Source organism: Sinohyriopsis cumingii, chromosome 6 (assembly GCF_028554795.1).
Source record: "Sinohyriopsis cumingii isolate HCF-2022 chromosome 6, ASM2855479v2, whole genome shotgun sequence".
Lineage (NCBI taxonomy): Eukaryota > Metazoa > Mollusca > Bivalvia > Unionida > Unionidae > Sinohyriopsis > Sinohyriopsis cumingii.
The window spans coordinates 79,946,751-79,966,450 of NC_142966.1; the positions used below are offsets into that span (position 1 = coordinate 79,946,751).

Genomic DNA, 19,700 nt, shown 5'->3' on the forward strand with positions numbered 1-19,700 from the left:
AACATGTTGGCTATCCACACACTGACTAAATTCTGACTTAGTACGGTAGGACACTGACCTCGCTTCCAGCGGCAGGTCTTAAATTACCACGTGAGCGTCTATCGAATATTACAGTATTCTTCTACATATGCTACAACATGTTCGATCACTATTGCATGAAATTCATAAATTTTAACTCACAGCAATCCTTAACCTACAAGATTATTCAAACATTACAAAATCAGATATAATTAGGTGAGTATCGTTAATTCACGATGATCTATATCATCTTAACAAAGAAATAAGTTATTTCATATAACCCTATGGAATCCTACACATATGAACATTTGGATCGCATGCAATCAATTCTACCAATGGACTAATAACTGTAAAATGAAAAGGTAAATTGCATACTAGCATCAACACTTTCCATGAAATTGAAAAATTAAATTGCATAACAAGTGTAGCATCAACACATGTCCAAGAAAATGAATAAACGATACATAATATGGTAACCTGGTCATAGCAAACACATTTGCATAAAACAAACACTCAAATAATAGAATATTACGTGAAACTAAAATTGCGTACTCTATTGCTGTTCTCTTTCAGCACTTGTGCGTCCTAGCACTAAAACCTGTCTTTCTTTTACAAGACGGCCACCTGGTCCTTTTCTTGTTTAACGAGGAAAGCACTATTCTCATTAGGCCTCCCCGGAGTCAAGCCTACACTTGCTCTTCCAGGAAATTTCAGACTAAAGAATTTCGACTAAGGTCGTCACTTTAAATTCTGATTGCTTCTAAAGTATACGCCTTAATTTATTCTGCTAAATCGTTTGCAGCGGTCCCTAATTCTTCCAAAAGAAATAACTCCTTTCATCAGGTTTAGACAGCTCGGAATCTGTGAACGACGGTGTGTAACAATTTCCTTTTGAAAAAATGATAAGTGGTTAGGGTTGGTAGCTCAAATGTTTACTTTCTAAGGACCGTGTTGAGATACCCCCGGTCAATTGCACTGAGTTGGAATGCTGCCCCTTTGAAGTTTACACTGACATGATGGGAATGAAAGAAGAAAGGTCGAAGTGACCCTTCACAAAGACGTTTCTGGTTTAAATGCGATAAAATTTTAATGCTCAATGCATTCAACTTTAAAGTTCACTGCAATTGAAAATTCGACACTTCACAATGATCATAATATTATTATTTTTGATTTTGCCAACAAAACAAACGTCTAATAAAATTTATTGCGTTTCTTCCAGCAGTTTAGTATATCTTAAGATAGTTATTCTACTGTTTAAGGAAATCACTCGATACCAAGTCTCAAGGAAGGGTGTAAGTCAAACGCATATGCTGATGTGATTCTAGGCATGTAGTTTGACTTGACATATGTTATCCTTAATAGCTTTTTTCTGCCTACGAAATATATTGCCTCTGATTTCTTCAAACTGACAGGCGGATTTTACCTAAACTTTCACTGTTCGTACAGCAGCTCCATGACTATAAACATTATAAGAGTTGTTTAAGTCAAATTATTTAAGCACGGGTTCATCTTCTGATTTGAATATTTGATGTAGCTTCAGTCATTTGGCTGCGATATATGCAGTGAGATAGTTTATAGTGAATTCTAGCAATGAGGCATTATGCTGCAAACATATCGCATCATGTCCCACCCAGTCACATTATTCTGATACCAGACCTACCAGTCCTAACACTAACTAGCAGATATATTTAGGTCATACTTGACAATTTTCTTAGAAGCCCGTTATCATATATACTATAAATAATAGACATCATTTCGCGCATTGCAATGTAGTGTAGCTTACAGCAGAAAGCTACAGGTAGATGAAATCACCACCTAGCATGACTGACCAATTTGTTACAGAGTATTCTCGTTTAGGTGAGTGTTGCTTTTCATGAGTACTCTATTTTAATTTCTCAGCATATAGCTGTTTTCGAATGAGTTACACGACATATTATTGTTCTTTATTGATCTCATGCATGCGATATCGAGTTTACCATCTTAAACAATAGGTGATAATGAAGAAGGTAACGAGGAGGAGTAATGATTGTAATGGTGGATTGGGTGATGGGGATTTCGATAACAATTTCAACAACAGCAATAACACGTAGAATATTTGTTCAATGTATTATTTATTTTGGTTGTTTGTTTTAATGACACTATTAACAGCTTAATTGGCTACAGTATGCTCAGGAAATGAAAGATAAAAGTGTGTTTTCCAATAACACACAGAAAACAGCTGAGCAGAGAATCTTCCTATAAAGGTGAATGAAATGATAGCTAAACTTTATCATGAGGCTGCAGAAAGAAACTCCTCGTCGCAATTGTGGTAATGTATAAATGACTGAAGGCAAAATAACAGAAATACAGAAAGTAAAACGGGTACTGTAAAAATCAAATTAATAACATGTGAGTAAAAAAACTAACACACTATCTATAAGGGTGCATTGTTTGTAATACCCAAGGCACTAATAGATCAACACTACAGCTTAATATTGTATAAAATCTAAGCATTTCCACCACATACTGCAGAGAAAATCGTGGATCAGAAATTTAGGATGGAAGTTCTAAACAAAAGAAGAGAAAATCCAGCCACATGAAGAAAAGCATTATTTTGAATGGCAATATCCCTACCGCACTCCAAGGATTTTGCCGAAAAGATTAGTGTTTGCAGTTGTATACATGCTATGGATGTCACATGTTTCTGAAGCACTATATGGTGCGAAGAATGCTAGCGTAAGCGCAATAGGGCAGGGCTGGACAGGGACAGTTGAAGAACGAATATTTTTGATCGACACAGAAATATCGAAATAGCAACAGGGACAAATCGGGGATAGCAGGATATATTAAGGCGGAGCCTATACCCCCTACCCACATGACGCTTCCAAGAGTAAATTTCGGTATTAATCTACAGTTTGATAGTTAAAATAATGCCCTGGAAACGTTTAACGTGCAGGTGACTGGGGGTGGGGTCGCCCTTGAGCATTTAAAGGGGATTCCGTTCAATGCCCCCAAATAATAATAAGTAATATTTATTCATCCGGTCATGAACAAAATCCTTAAGAGACCTGTTATGAGCACAGTTTCAAACAATTAGCAAACAGGCACATAGTAGATGTATAGATAGACTGACCGTGGATGGCAATTAAATAGGTACGTACAATAGTTTTGTTCTGATTATTCCCCTTTTTCATGTATAAAAGATGCAATACTCGCATATATGTTGACTGATTTACGGGTCTGTAATAACTTAGTTACATAAATGTAGACCAATCTGAGACAGCTTTATCAGACTGCCAAGCAATATAATCACAATGCATCAAGTGGAACTTTGCTTCAAGCATTCCCTGCACAAACAAATATAAATCACCACTGTATGTGATACCCTGTAATTACCTTCTCCAACTCTTAATGCCAGAACTCTATGTGATACCCTGTAATTACCTTCTCCAACTCTTAATGCCAGAACTCTCCGTGTAGTTTCAGAGTCTGTTTACTTTGCATATGCAAACCGATGAAAGCGTAAGGTACATAATTTAACTTCAGCAGTCTCGATGTAACGACGACTCTGACTTTGATAGTGACGGTCTTAGCTTGTCGTTTTCTTTTCCGTTTCTATACAGTCTTATAAATAAATATGTGCAACAACAAATAAAAACAGGTGAAAGGAAATGCTGAAAAGCTAGGTAATGACTTAGATGGTGATGATAATGAAGATTATACAAAAACAGTACTCGTTAGTAATTTTTAAAAATATATCTATAGAGAGAAAGTACTTTTAAAGCGATGGAAGAAAGGTTTAATGTTAATGTGACATAAAACTTGTTCAATAGTTTATTTCCAAATGCCGTGCTCACAGCCGGCCCCACGCGTAAATCGAGGGGCCTCCGTCAAAATGATCCAAATCGGGTCCCGCGTTTGCTAAGGCTGTTACTGTGCATGATAGTGTCAGCTGTAATTAATATTTATTTACGAAGGGCTAAAACGTAAACCGATAATGAATGAAGCGGTATTTCATCAAGCTCTCCCAATGTCTGTCACCATGTGTTTACTCAATCACGTAGTTAAAGTCACTATTGATCTTTACAATTTTTGAAGTGTTGGCTTAGCTATTATACTTTATGCAGTGTCACTGCATATTTATGATTGCTCATTCTTATTTCTTAAAATACATTTTTATCACCGTGCTTTGCGGGAGGCTAGGGTAGTGGTTTCCTAATACATTTATATAAACAAGTTTAAGAAAGCCTTCCATGCTACGCAAAAGCTTGTCAAAATCGTCTGACAACCAAGTATTTCATGTTTAATTTCAAGCCTCTTAAACGGGTTCCTGTCTAGATTAATCACCACAAAAATGCTACTGTTACACATATATACAACTATGTTCGATGCTTTAAGTCTTTACGTGACAGGTTCACACAAATAAACTGATAGTGTGGTCCACAGTTGGACATTAATTGAATCTTTAGAAATATTATTACCATATTTGGGAAGTTTATGTCAGTTTCTGCATTGAAATTATTGTCAAATAAAAGGGGCTGTCGGCATCCATCATTTCCAAGGGCCTTCGTTTCAAATATTGCAGGTAAAGATGAACCGGGTCTCGCTCCGGTGTTATTCCAGTAGCAAAATGCGAGGTATTGTTGATCTGTAGTCATCCTTCCCAGTACCGTCAAAGGTTTTGCTATCCCTCTCAGCATATTGAAGATATTATGTACCGGTTCAATCTGTGAAAACTTATACATCTCCAAACTTTAATTTTCTGTGCTCGTCTCGGTCTCTAAATTCAAACATTTTTCCTAAAAAGTGGAACAGGGAAAATTGAAAAACAGATGGTGTGTGAAAGCCCATTTCACCGGCTGAAAATAAAGCTTCTTCGTCATTGTGGCTTATCGGCTCTGATGCTCTTGCTTTTCTTCCAAAACAATCCTTATTCAGTTGCATTTTTTTAGAATTTATGCTTCGATTGATTTCTGAAATGGACGGTCTCTAAGAGAGACGGGATACCCTTTAGCCTTAAGATGTCGTTCTATGCTATTTCTTATGGAATCTAAAGAGCATGGCTCATACTCAGAACCATTGACTTTGCGAATCGTTATAAACATCTCTGCTAAACACGTGTTTAAATGACCCAGACTGATATTTTCAATGCAGCGTGTCTCACGTTTGTTATCATACAGCCATCACTGCATATTTCTGATATCACGTTCAGTCGCCTGCTTTGTTGAATGTTTATTTTGTGATTCTATGAATTCATCCACATTGTCAACTTTGGCATCTTTACTTTCAAATGGCTCAAACAGCTGGTTACTTCATCCACAGACAAATAAAATAAATCAAAAGTGCTGGCTTCTGCGTAAATTGTTTGTTTACAATAGAAAGTAGTTCATTTATGCACGTGAATGCAATATGTGTATTTGCGCGCATGTTCAGTATCGGGTAATATTACACGATTCTGACAATGTAATGTTAATGGGGGAAAAATGAACATATAATACATTTAGATTCTGCCTATAATATTGGTTTGTGATTAACCCGTAACTGACCTATCGCCGTAGCCGAAATAACCCGTATTCAGTGGTATAACATTGACTTCTGAGATGAAAACAAGAAGTAAAATACGTTGTAAAATAACTAAAGCACAGATTTCAATCCGCAGTGAACATGCTAATTTTCTAGATAAGAATACGAAACAGTGTTCGTAAGCACAAAGTATGGTAAGCAGTTTTAATGGACTGTTATGTGCTGCTGCGATGTAATTGGTTAAGTTTCGCTTGGAACATACATACATATTTACATATTTACATACTTGCATGTTTACATACTTACATACATACATACATACATACATACATACATGCATGCATGCATGCATACATACATACATACATACATACATACATACATACATACATACATGCATGCATACATACATACATACATACATACATACATACATACATGCATGCATACATACATACATACATACATGCATACATACATGCATACATACATACATACATACATACATACATACATACATACATACATACATACATGCAAAGAGGAAGAGAAGAAGTTATCACAAGACAACCTGGCCTTGAGAATCTCACTCAGGGAGAAGAATAACCAGCTGGAAACTATAAATGCTCACCAGCTGTTTCTACACCAATTGCTCGGTGATAAAGTATATAACAAGGCTAAAGAAAATGTAACTTCAAAATGTGAGGCAGAAACTCAGACATTACTAGCTGATATAGTGCGTATGGGCAATCATTCAAATGAAACACAAACGGAAAAGAGGACTAAAGCGATAAATGCTCTGGACTCTGATTATATCAAACGGCGGAAGCATTTATCGGATCAAACGGAATATACGGCCAAGTCAACTGACTCAAGGGAAGGAGTGGCGTCGACACTATCCACCATACTCAATACCTCCAACGAAGAACCTACATTAGTTAAAGATAACGATGTACGTGATTATCTCCAAGATCAGAAATACTCGGCACGAGTACACACAAGGAACAACGATAAGGAGAGAAGGTCACCATTAGCAAACAATCCGGGCACCTCATTGAAGGACACTGATAAAGTAAACAAACCGATTGAAGTTATCACAACCAACAGAAACTACAGACCACATAAACGAATGAGGAACTCTTATGAACGTCGAGTTCTAATGACAAGAATACCAGTTGATAGAACAAGAGAGGAGATGAGAACCTGTATTAAAAAACACGCTAAAATTAAAGGGGTAGAAGTAATTGACTCTCAGATATTAAAGCATTGGCGAGTAAAAGGAGGAAAGGACACTTTTACTGTTTTAATCACGGTAGATAAGTTAGACTTTGAGAAAGTTTTAGAGGAAGGTTTTTGGCCAAATTTTGTATGGGCAAGAGAATGGTATGAGGATTATGGTGATAAGGACACCCATCAGTACTGGCGTAAATAAATAAAGGAGTAGTAAGTAAAATACATATATTATGGTAAATTGCTATATAGTCTTTGCAATACTTGTGTTGAAAATCTATTTTTCGTTAAGTCAACTAATGTCTAGTCATACATTTCGTTTGTTGACGTGGAACGTAAAAGGAGTCATGTACGGGTCACCTTACTTGTATTCTTTGCTAAATGAGGTAGATGTTGCTGTACTTACTGAGCATTGGCTTCTTCCGGAGCAGCTCAATTTCCTAGATAATATACATCCAGATTTTAAATCATTCGCACGCTCTGACAAAAGACTAGCAGTAAATTTCGAAGAAAGGCTAAGGCATACGGGGTTCGGGGGAATAGCAATCCTTTATAGGAAATCACTCCGCGTTAATCCCTTGTCGAGCGCTGGCAGTGACAGAGTTTTAGGGATAGAGGTAAAATGTAATGATAGACTTAAATATTTTATATTCGGGGCACTTTTGCCATCACCTAATTTTCCTATTGCAAGTTACTCGGAAACAATAGAAGAACTAAAAGATCAGTTTGATATTTTCTGCAAAGAAGGCATTCCCGTACTTGCCGGAGACTTCAATGGTCAGCTAAGTTCACTGTTTAGCTCCAAAGCAAATTGTTTAACATCAAACGCTAGAGGCACTATTCTGGAAAAGTTTCTGAGCGATAGACATTTAATATCTGTTAATAGTCAATCCATTTGTGAAGGGCAAGATTTTACTTTTTTCTCAACCGATGGCAAATCAAAATCTTTGATAGACCATATACTATTGCAAAAAAGTAAATTCGATTTAGTGGTTAAGGCAGAAATAATAGATGATCATCCTTTGAACATTTCAGATCATCTTCCTGTAAAAATAGAGTTGGTCACACCTTTAGTACATAAGGCAACAATGGCTGACGAGCATATCATTCATTCCATAAATTGGAAGAAAGCCTCAGCAGAACAAATGAATAGATATAAGGAAGCAACACGCAACGAATTGTTAGCGCAAATGCATAAAGCAGAATTAGCGACGAATGTCGATATTGAAATTATTATTCAAGACACAGTAAAGATTTTACATGAAGCAGCATCTAGGTTTCTCCCCATAAAGAGGTTTTGCCCATACGCTAACCCCTATTGGAAACTATTAAACGTAAAAAAGTTTCACACGGAAATGCGGCTGAAACGCAGGGTATGGATTTCTAATGGTAGGCCAAGAGGTTGGGAATATATATCTTATGCGAACTATAAGAAAGCGAAGAAATTGTTTGCAAAAGAATTATTGAAAGCTAAAGAAATATACGATAGAGAACAATTTAGTGAGCTTGAAAAGGCTGCAGAGCTCGATATTTCTACTTTCTATAAGTTTATACGGAATAAAAGAAATAAACGCGATTACATTCACGAAATCGAATCAAACGGGAAAATTGTACGCGATCACGACTCTATTAGAGAGTTATGGGCAAATCATTTCTCCAGTTTATCACTGCCTGACAATACTTATCTGTACGATGAAAATCATTACCAGATGGTCTTAGCAGAGGTCAGAAAACAAACTAAAGAAACCTATTCACACTTTGATGAACTTGTTGATAAAATCCCCACTAGAGACGAAATCAGTAGTGCAATTAGCTCTCTCAATAAAGATAAGGCATGTGGCCACGACGGTATTGTTGCTGAGCATTTACTGTTTGCGGACCCTCCAAGCAGTGTAAAATTACTTGAAATTATATTCACAAAAGTGTACGAGGCCGAGAAGTACCCGTGCCACTTTAAACAAGGTTTGGTTATACCAATATTCAAAGGAGGGGGAAAGAACAAACTAACTATAATTCCAGTGCTTCAGAAAGTTCTAGAACAAATTATATATAGTAGACTACTTATATTTTCTAAACAGATTTCTTTTCCAAATCCGTTGCAACAGGGTTTTAGAAATAATTGCGGTAGTATCACTGCAGCGTTCTGTATCAAAGAATCTATATGCTACTATTTGGATAAAAATACTCCTGTCTATGCTACATTTCTTGATAATGCTAAAGCCTTCAACACAGTTTGGCATAACGGGTTATTCTACAAGTTGTACAGACTTGGCATCAAAGGGAAGACCTGGCGCATCATGAAAGATTCGTTTGAGAGAGTAACAAGCTCTGTTTTATATGCGGGCAAGCTGTCCAAACGCTTCGATATTATGCAGGGTGTAGGACAGGGCTGTATCTTGTCTGCCTGGTTCTTTCTTGTAATGATAGATGATTTGATCACGGAATTAGATCACACTTTGCGAGGTCTAAATCTTGTTGATCTCCACCTGCCTTGTGTCTTATTAGCAGATGACACAACTGTAATGTCTAACTCGCGTCATTCAATGCAACAGCTGCTAGATACAATTTCCGACTATGCGAAAAGGTGGAGATTAAGATATAATGCAGATAAAAGTTGCACCATCTTGTTTACTAACAAAAGAACGACTGGTATACCTTCTTTTATGCTCGACAAATCTCCAATTCCGGCAGTCAAAAGTCAGAAGTATGCCGGCATACCTCTAAAATACAACTTAAAACCAAACGACGCGATAAAAGAAGCATGTGATAAAGGCAAACACTTGTTAAACTCTTTATATTTTATTGGTATCAGAGATGGAGGAATGAACCCTCTAACAAGTCTGAAGATTTGGAAAAGAATTATTCTACCCTCGGTCCTATATGGATGTGAACTATGGTCAGGTATCACAAACTCAAATATAGAAGAACTTGAGTTATGCCAGAGATATGCAGCGCGACGTATGCAAGCTTTCGATAAATATTCGCCTACGGAGGCAACAAGTAGTACCTTAGGACTCTGGTCAATGGAAGCATACATAGATAGGATGAAATTGCTCCTTTTCAACCGATTATGTAAGGGTGATTGGACTTTTATCTGGAAAAAGATTTTCATTATGCGCCTATGTCAGTATCTGAACAACCCGCTAAAACAGACGGGATTTATACCTGATATTGACAAAATAACTAAGAAATATGGTATGGGAAATGTTCTTTTAGACTATGCAGAAAGTATACAAACTGAAGAAAAACTCATCTGGAATCGACATATTACTGATATTATCCAAAACCATGAAGAAACTACCTGGAGAGCAAATATGGAACTAAGGGATGATTTAATTCACTTCAGAAACATTCATTTGGACTTAAAACCAAGTAATATATGGTTTCTTGGGCGTAAATATCCATCCATGTTATGGCCTCTCTCTGAAGTAATGAAACTATATATCATGCCTGTTGGTAAAGTTATGGTATGCAAACTCTGTGGAAAAGAGACTGACGACAGAGCGAAACATCTTATTTTAGGCTGCGAAATGCTGCTTGAGGAACGAAATGTTTTCTTTGAGAGAGTGATTGACTCTTTAGAAGTGAGAGACGGGGTTAACTTATTCAATCAAGAAGACGATATATTGTTGGAGACACTTCTTGGAAGCAGGGTTGACTGCATGTCGTCTATTGACGATGACGTATCAGATAGGCTCATGTTGGTGACCGCAAACAGCATAGCTTCATTCTACAATAAAATGTGTGCCCTACTATCAACTAACATGCCCTAACATGATATTAAAAGTAAGTAGTAAATTAACATTAAATATAAACAATTAAAGGCCAAAGTCTTCTTGTCAAATCCGCAAATTTTGTTGTCTGACAGCTGTTTGTGTGTGCGTTTATGTATTTGTTTATGTATTTGTTTATGTTTATTTCCAAGAGATTTCTGTATGGTTTTCTGTATTTATATATCTCATTTTGTAAACGCATTAGTTGACGATGTATATATCATGCTTGCGTTCTCGTCTATGATGTGTCTCATAATTCTATGATATGTATAATATGTATCTTAGCAACCTGATATACTCTTTGCTGTAGAGGTTACTAAGTCATTTAGACAGTCAGTCATAGATAAATGCATGCACGCACGCATACGCGCAAACAAGTATATATATGCATAAATACATGCGTCATATGAAGAAAAGAAACTACATATAGAATTACACTGTTATAAGTTTTACATTTCATTTTCGTTGCTATCTCGGACTTAATGTTAAGCACATAACACTATAGACGTATTAACTTTTCGAAATATTATCATCATCAAGCAACTGTTAAAAGATCAGTGCCATGCTCCGCCAAATGATTGCAGATCTGCATAATTGCAGGTATTGAGATATTTCGTTTTGTCAATACGGTAGCTTACACAGTATTACAATTGTATTACTACTGTATCTTTGTCACTTTTCTGTTCTATTTTATGATCTTGTATTATTCTGAATTTGTTTAATCTGATGTAATCTCTTTTTAAAGAGGAAATAAAGTCAGTCAGTCAGTCAGTCAGTCATACATACATACATGCATACATACATACATACATACATACATCCATACATGCATACATACATACATACATACATACATACATGCATACATACATGCATACATACATACATACATACATACATACATACATACATAAATACATGCATACATACATACATGACTGCTCGTTCAGCTTGGGTCTTAATTTTCGAACATCATTTCCTTTCATTTATATTATTTCATTTCAAGTATATATATGCATAAATACATGTGTCATATAAAAAGAAATACATTTATAATTACACTGCTATAAGTTTTCCATTTCCTTTTCGTTGCTATTTCGAAGTTGATATTAAACACATAACAATATAGACGTATTAACCTTTCGAAATATTATCGTCGTCAAGCAATTGTTAAAAGATCAGTGTCATGCTAAGCCAAATGCTAGTTAGCTCTGATTACAGATTTGCATAATTGCAGGTATTGAGATATTTCGTTTTGTCAATACGGTAGCTGACACAGTATTACTGTTGTATTTTTGTCACTTTTATGTTGTATTTCATGATATTGTATTATCCTGAATTTGATTAATCTGATGTAATCTCCGTTGAAGAGGAAATAAAGTCAATCAGTCAGTCAGTCAGTCATACATACATGACTACTCGTTCTCCTTGGTTTCTTAATTTTCGAACATCCCTTCCTTTCCTTTATTTTATTTGGGGGTTGGGGGAGTTGAGGACATGGATTGGCGCGTTGCCGTATCAGTTAGGGCATTGTCACATGCTAAATAATTTATAGGTACCAGTACATGTGGTACGGATTCCAGTCCAACTCGGAAAGAATTATTACTCTATAATCCGTTTGAAAATATTTGTGCTGCTACCCGATCGGATATGTTGCTTCGAATTTTCTAGTTCATTAGGCGGACGCTAGGTGATACCGGAACACAGTTTACATTATTCGTTGAGGGTATTTCTAGTAAGAATGAATAAAATGCGAATAGGAACCTGCAAACAGTATTCTTCATGATTGCATTTTTTCAATTATCCATTAGAAGAAAAGACTAGAAATGTCTCTGTGCAAAACATGTTTTTCATAAAGTTTAGTGATACGCCTGTTAGAGGGAATACAATTCTTAGACTACGTCTGCATGTGTTCCTCATAGAAAGAGGTGCATAACAGGGTTATTTGTCGTTTGTCAGTCACTTACATTTTATACATTTCATGTGGAAAACTATTGTTTTTAAACTTAGGCTTTGTTGCTATGATGTTGTTTTATGTATGTTTTGATGGCACCTCCATGTTCTTTACATAAATATGTAGTTTTATATATTTTAAAATGTTAAACCTGGTGGAAGTAGTGAGGGATAGGAGAGATAGAGAATGACAAGAATAAATAGGTCTTAATATGGTAATATAAGTCTGAATAACACACAGAAGGGCGCATATACGTCTTAAATCTGCTCTATTCTTTCTTACTTGGTATTTCGAGAGGAGTAACTTCTAAAGTCAGCATTTGTGGGTTTATCCTTAACCCATGAGATGCCGTACCTAGGGTCATACCTCTTATACGTATACACGTTATCAGAGCAAAATGGCATGATCCCTTTTGCAACCAGCTTAGGTCTCTCGGTCTCTCACTACCTCTAGTGTACGTGGCTCAGGGCTATCATTCAGAATCTGTACACAGCAGGACCCCATACTCACACACGCACACGTGCTTGTCCTTGAAAGGAGAACACTTGCTTGCCTTTGAAAGGATAATTACCTATATTATCTGAGAGAGTCTCTGGTACCCTGAGTTCTAAAAAACATTTATCGACAAAGTTATTAATACTCCTCATTCTCAAATCAATATATCACTCCAAAACGCACAAATGATATTTCTTTAAAAAAATATTAGCGTGTAATGCAGACCCTGTGTGGAATGATTTATCTAATAATGCAAAATACATGTAGCAGTGGATATATGGAAGACTTTTAATGCAGCTGTAATCTTTAAATTCTAATGCACATAGCGCGTTTGATTATCTTCAAATGTCATGATTTTTCCTTTACCTAGTTTGGCTTATAAATATTAATATTCTTCACACCATACATTGCATTGCAGCTCGACACTGATTGTAAAGAGCCTTTTCTTAAGCAGTATATTGAATGCATAATAATAATAATAATAATAATAATAATAATATTATTATTATTATTATTATTATAATGGAGAACGGCCATTTAAAATCTGGAAGTCGACAAATCTCATGTCCAGTTTTCCTCGATATCCGAGAAGTATTGTTTACATTTTATATATTAAAATGCGCATTCAAAACAATTCATCATCGCACATGGCAATAAAGCATATGAACAACGCTTGATTAAACTGTTGTGTTCCAATTTACATGTGAAAATTCATGACAGCATTTTTCCCTGTCTAGCACCTTATCGATCTGACATAAAATATATTCATTTAATAAATAAATGAAACAGTGAATTAATTATTTACTGGATGAATACATTTTATTCTGGAAACATTTTCTTGGGCATAGGATTAGTGGAATCTAATTGCTAACCTTGGATAAAAATATTTTAGAAAGCTCTTGCCTCAACCACGTGTTCATTTAACGAGACACAATTCACGTAACTGCTATCAATACAGATTCAGATATAGGCTATACAAGTATGTGGACAAAACGTGGAACTTATTTGTTGAACTGACAATGTTATTATTGTGCCATTTTCTTAATATAACAAATACGGCATAAACAATATAGTCTTGTTTCTTTCTTTCCGTCCGAGTAGAGACCATGTCATTTTCTCACAATACCTTCAGTTTGCAGTGGCCGTTTCAGCTTGCACCCCAAATATCGAACTCTGGATGAGTAAAAGCTACTGCATTTTTTTCGGGGTGGGGTGGGGTGGGGGAGATCAAGATCACTGGAACCTATGTTTAAAGCTTGATTTTTGAAATCCATGCAATAGTTTAGGTTTGCCGCACCAGACTGTTATCAAACTTCATGTATGTGTCATACACGGGTAGGAATAGTTGCAGAATAATCTGATAGAAAAACGTAAAAGGATAAGATCCATGGAGATGAGATTATGTTTTTAGTTTCAGGCATTCGTTTCTCCACATTACGTGTCTGATTAACTGCACGTTTGTAAATGGACTATACTTTAAGGGTTTGGAATCATATTAAGCATCAAATTCTATCAACGTTGTAAAACTTGTGATCATGTTCTCATCCATTGATTTATTTTCCTGGTTACTTTTTCATTATGTTCCTTTTGTCTGGGATGATTGTCAGTGTTACGGTGAAGCACATTTTAACTTTTAGATTTGACTTTTCAATAAATATAGTTTGATGGCGAATAGCGCCATTGAATAACACATTGATTTTACTGCGCATCAGCACTTTAAGTCTATATAGAGCCACAAAGGGGTTATATCATAAAATATGAATGTGTGAAAAATGGTTCATGATGAATTAGTGTTAAAAATACAAAGACAAAAGGATGAAATTGTGAGGATAATATACCAATATTCTATATCAACGGTCGATGGAATTGTTATGTATAAAGGGTAACTGGATAAAAAGGGTATTTATGGGGATTGTCATCACACAAGTTGGTTAAAAATATTCCGAACATGGATTGCACATAAGCTAGACGTTAGATAACAGATATTAACTTTAAAATACAGCACAAATTTACTGTGCCAAAATCTTATTCATCTACTGAACATTGGAATAACGATTATGTATAGGCTGGAGATTTTAACACGCTTTCCGACAGTGCTTCAAGGTAAAGGATTTGTTGCAAGACATGCAAAGGGCCCCAAGTGGCCGAGTGGTCTAAAGCGGTCTCCGTTACGAATCACTGCCATCTCACCTCTGTCTGCGTCGGATCGAGTCTTGGATTCGGCCAATGTGGGTATGTGAGAAAGCTTGCCGGTAGCTTCTCGAGGGTCGGTGGTTCTTTCCGGGGATTTCCCGGGTTCTTCCTCCACCATTAATACTGGCCGCCATGTATAGCCTATCGTGTGCTGAAAAATGGAGTTAAACCCTAGAACAACAACAACAACATTAACAGGACATGCACTTGGGTGAATTTCACCCTATAATATGTATGAGCCGGTTATACAACTATGACACACTAATTCAGGTACTGGTTACAACTCACTTACGGAGAGAGACAATTTACCTAATGAGGGATTGACTACGCAAGGCTTGTTATCCACAGTTTTATTCCATGATGCCTGTCACTATGACATAATAATGTTTGAGGCGAGGGTTAAATATAGTGTATGTATTTTAAGATCAAAAGCGGTACATATATCGTTATTTTGGCTATTCGGTTTTCCAACTAGGTATGATGGGGTGACTGAAGTAATGATAGTGACTCGGAAGAAGATGACAGAGTTTACAATACTTTTGGTTTCGATAGATTTCATGCAAAGGTCAATTGACCGGATTTGTTCTGAAAATATCGAAGCATTATCTTGCAAACGAATCTTTGTAGTCTGATTTCACTACTGAAGGCGGCTGCATCAATTGTTTCACCTTCCTCTGAGCCGTCAGTATAAATTCTTTTTTTGATCTAACATTTAGGGAGAAATACTTTATATGAGGCATGAACAGAGGATGGATTAGTCTTGAATATTTTCTGTTCATGCAGAGTACAATATACTTTGGGTTGTTTAAGAAGCCAAGGAGGCGTTATAGAAACCATCGACGTTTTCGATTTGGAAGTTTAAAAGTTCAGGTGTTGTATCATCAAGACTGGAATATATCCAATGCCAAAAAGCAGGACCCGATTGTAGTTCATTCTGGGAAGAAAGGTGTCTAGTTGGATTGCAAAAAAGACACAAAAGCAGGGTTGAAATATGGTTCTCAAATTTAGGGCATACCGTAAGGATAATTTCTTCTCTTTAGTGTGTGTGTGTGTGTGTGTGTGTGTTGGGGGAGTCCGCTAATACTTTGAGTAAATCAATGGCTTTGAAGCATTTAGTTTTCATTTCTTAATGTGTGGAATGAAGGTACGTTTTCTGTCCAAGACATTTCCGAAAAACTGTTTCATCAACAACCGGCATACGTGTTCCGTCCAAGTGAGTTCAATATCATGTGTTCGCAGCTGACAGTAATATATACATACCGTTTTGAGAATTTAACACCATGTGCAGTTGCCCAATTCTCAATATTGTTTGTATTTTGGTGCAAATGGTTTTCAATTTTATGTACATGTTTGGATCGATAACATAATACAAAATCATTACCATATATGGAACAATTCAACCAGGAGCCAAACTGTTGCTATTACTTTTGAAGTTAAAACTCATAGGAGATCAAATGCTGTCAGAAAGGGCGGAGACTACTCGTACTTGGAATTCCCTCTCTAAAAATAAACTACGACATAAAGGTGGGAAGACGACCATTTGGATCAGATTGTACAGGTCTTTCATTATTCCGTACTTCCTTGTAATATCACAGGCCTTTCCATAGGCCTTTCCCAAGTCGAAGAATACGGCTAGTAAATGGTCTTTCTTGGTAACAGCATCGCAACTAAATGTTTAAAGCCTAACCAGAGACCTCTTTGCCTTGGTAATTTGTATTCTTTAATCTCCATGAAGTTCGAGAGTGCGAGTATAAGAAATGGGACGAGCAGTCTTTGAATCAAGGCCGCCTGGGTGGGTTTGTTTTGGTTGAAACTTCGTCTTTGATGACATATAAATGCAACACATTGACATCACTCGATGAATTACAGCAATTACTGGAGAACAGTCTCAACATAATGTAATTTTAATGATGATGGAAAACACCAGGATATTTAACAACCGTTTCCTGTTCCTTAGTGATAAAGGCATGCAAATGAAAGTCATAAATGCGTCTCGAGATATGTTTTCTATATGTGTCTGCTGTAATCATTTATCAAGAATTTTCTTACTGAGGTATTGCTTTCTCTCCTATTGACATGTGTTGGGATGGTTAAACATACATCAGACCTTAGGAAGACATCATTCAAGCATCCACATGGACAGTTAAAGATTCAACAGTTTTTTCCCATCTGTCGGACGTCGAACGTTTGCATGAGATGGCCATTTCGAAATCGATTTTCGTATCACTGTTAGGACCACTAAATGGCCGTTGAGAAAACTCGATGGAAGATGGTCCATGTAGTGAAGAACGGGTTCAACAATTAATCTTGTTTTTGCCGTTGTTCAATAACAAATCCTTTTAGAACGAGAAAATAAGCTGCCGATGTATACGTTAAGTTAATTAGCAAACTTCTGAATGAATCTAAATTTGCATATCATGATATTCAAGTTCGTTTATGCAGAAGTCAGGTTATCCTCGTCCAAAATAGACTTAAGGGTTGGATATAGATTAAAGTACTCATGTACTAATTTCTGAAATGGTTGGGAAACTTCGATTGGCTTCACAAATCACATGTTGTTGTTGTTGTTGTTGTTGTATGATTTAACGCCATTTTTCAGCACAAGATAGGCTATACATGGCCGCCAGTATTAATGGTGGAGCAAGAACCCGGAAAAAACCCCGGAAAGAACCACCGACCCACGAGAAGCTACTGGCAAACTTTTTCACATAACCACATTAACCGAATCCGAGACTCGAACCGACACAGACAGAGGTGAGAAAGCAGTGATCCGTAACGGTGAGCGCTTTAGACCACTCGGCCACTCGGGGCCCTCCAAATCACATGTACTAACATTGTATTATTAAGGATGACTAAACTATTGATTTACTCAGACTTTCTATTTATGCAAGCGTAATTGATGTTATGATAAGCTAACAAACCCTTCACGAATCACTTCCCATCTCAAACCCTGGTCGATTCTGTCTTTGCTTTAGTAGCATAACTATAGTTATAGTTATAGGCATTCTGAAATTTGATAGTGAAATTAGTCATCATGATGGTCCTAATATAGCAAACAATGTTGCCATGAATCTCAACACAGAGTATTAGCACCGTGCCTAGATTTATGGCAAAGGTGATTTCAGCAAACTTAAATTGATAGCACAAACTAACTGGAGAGGATTATAGTGATGCTGCAACAGATCACTCATCTGTTTTTCAACTTATTGAACTGTTTCAGGGTACATAAAATATCTGAAATGTTTGGCAAAGATGCATACTATGTAAACTAAAGAGAAGGAGGTGTTTGGGTTAATCTGCTAAAATGGTTTGAAAACTATCTGTGACGTTTGCACGTATTGGGGTGGGTTCTTCCAATATAATTTAATTAAATTATGATGAAAGTTCCACCCTGGCTCGTGAGGTTAGAAAGTTAAATTAATGACGAGGTAGTTTTACAGCTCTGAGCCCCCAGTCAGCAATGCCGACGGTTAAATTATAGAGAACACGAAGATGAAAATTCAATCAATAACAATTTAATAAATTCGCATAATTAAAACGATAACTTCCAATCACTCGTCTTTCCCTCGACCAATTGACAGCCTAATTCATCCCGTGATTTACAGCGTGAGTTCGATTTTCCCCCAGTCCTTGCATCTACTCATCTATTTATTTCCCGCTGATTCCTTCCTTCTTTCCGTTCCTCTAACTCCTCCTTTGTCTCCGTTTCCCTCTCTACTATCTCCTCCTACAATTTCGCTCCTAGACTTCAACTTCTTCTGACTTCTCTCCTTTCTTCTCCTTTCCTCCGTCTCTACTATCTCCTCCTCCAATTCGCTCCTAGACTTCAACTTGTCCTGAGTTCTCTCCTTCTTCTCTTTTCCTCCGTCTCTCTATCTGAGACTACGGGACCAAACTGAAACTGGTCTGTCCCTCAAAGCTTCCTGTGAAAAACCACAAGGCGTTAACATATGTTTTATCGAATCTCACCTCACACTATATCGACAATTAATCATCAGATAGCTATCACTGTTTCGGTCACGCATGCATACACATCGAAATTCCCACACACTTCTTGCAGGGTAAACAATGGCGTAATAACACGGTATCAGCGAATTGTTATACAGACATCAATACATTGCGTCACGTCAGTATATACACATATATATTTAACCTAATCGTACTACAATCTGACAACAATCAGACGCATGTCTGTACATTACAAATATTCAACAATGGCAAAATCTATAATCATATGAACATATGTGTTAGTCTGCTATAAAATACCCACATAGCAAAGTACAATATTAATTCTTACGACGGCTAGCAAGCTATATAATTCTTTACAAATATCAATTCATTTCTTCAAAATATGCAAACATTAACAAAACAAAGTAATTCTTTGTACTACAATTCTAGTAATAATAAAGTATACATACGACCAACAATTAAAATGCAGTCGCATTCCACAAAGACCGAACAAATATCCTACTGACCTTATTTGAAGCTCTCTACTTAGAATTTCCTGCTCTAAGATTTTCCCGCCAATAACGAAT

General features: G+C 36.5%; 1 protein-coding gene across 2 annotated transcripts in view; it reads left to right on the forward strand.

The window, feature by feature from the left end:
* The first annotated feature begins 1,775 nt into the window (after positions 1–1,775).
* LOC149797301 (uncharacterized) overlaps positions 1,776–19,700 on the forward strand; it is a 98,770-nt gene continuing 80,845 nt past the window's right edge. For both annotated transcript variants that reach the window (XM_089962021.1, XM_089962022.1), the window contains exon 1: positions 1,776–1,875. In XM_089962021.1, the coding sequence (XP_089818147.1) occupies positions 1,821–1,875 (55 nt within the window). In that variant the 5' untranslated portion in view covers positions 1,776–1,820. The remainder of the gene's footprint in view (positions 1,876–19,700) is intronic.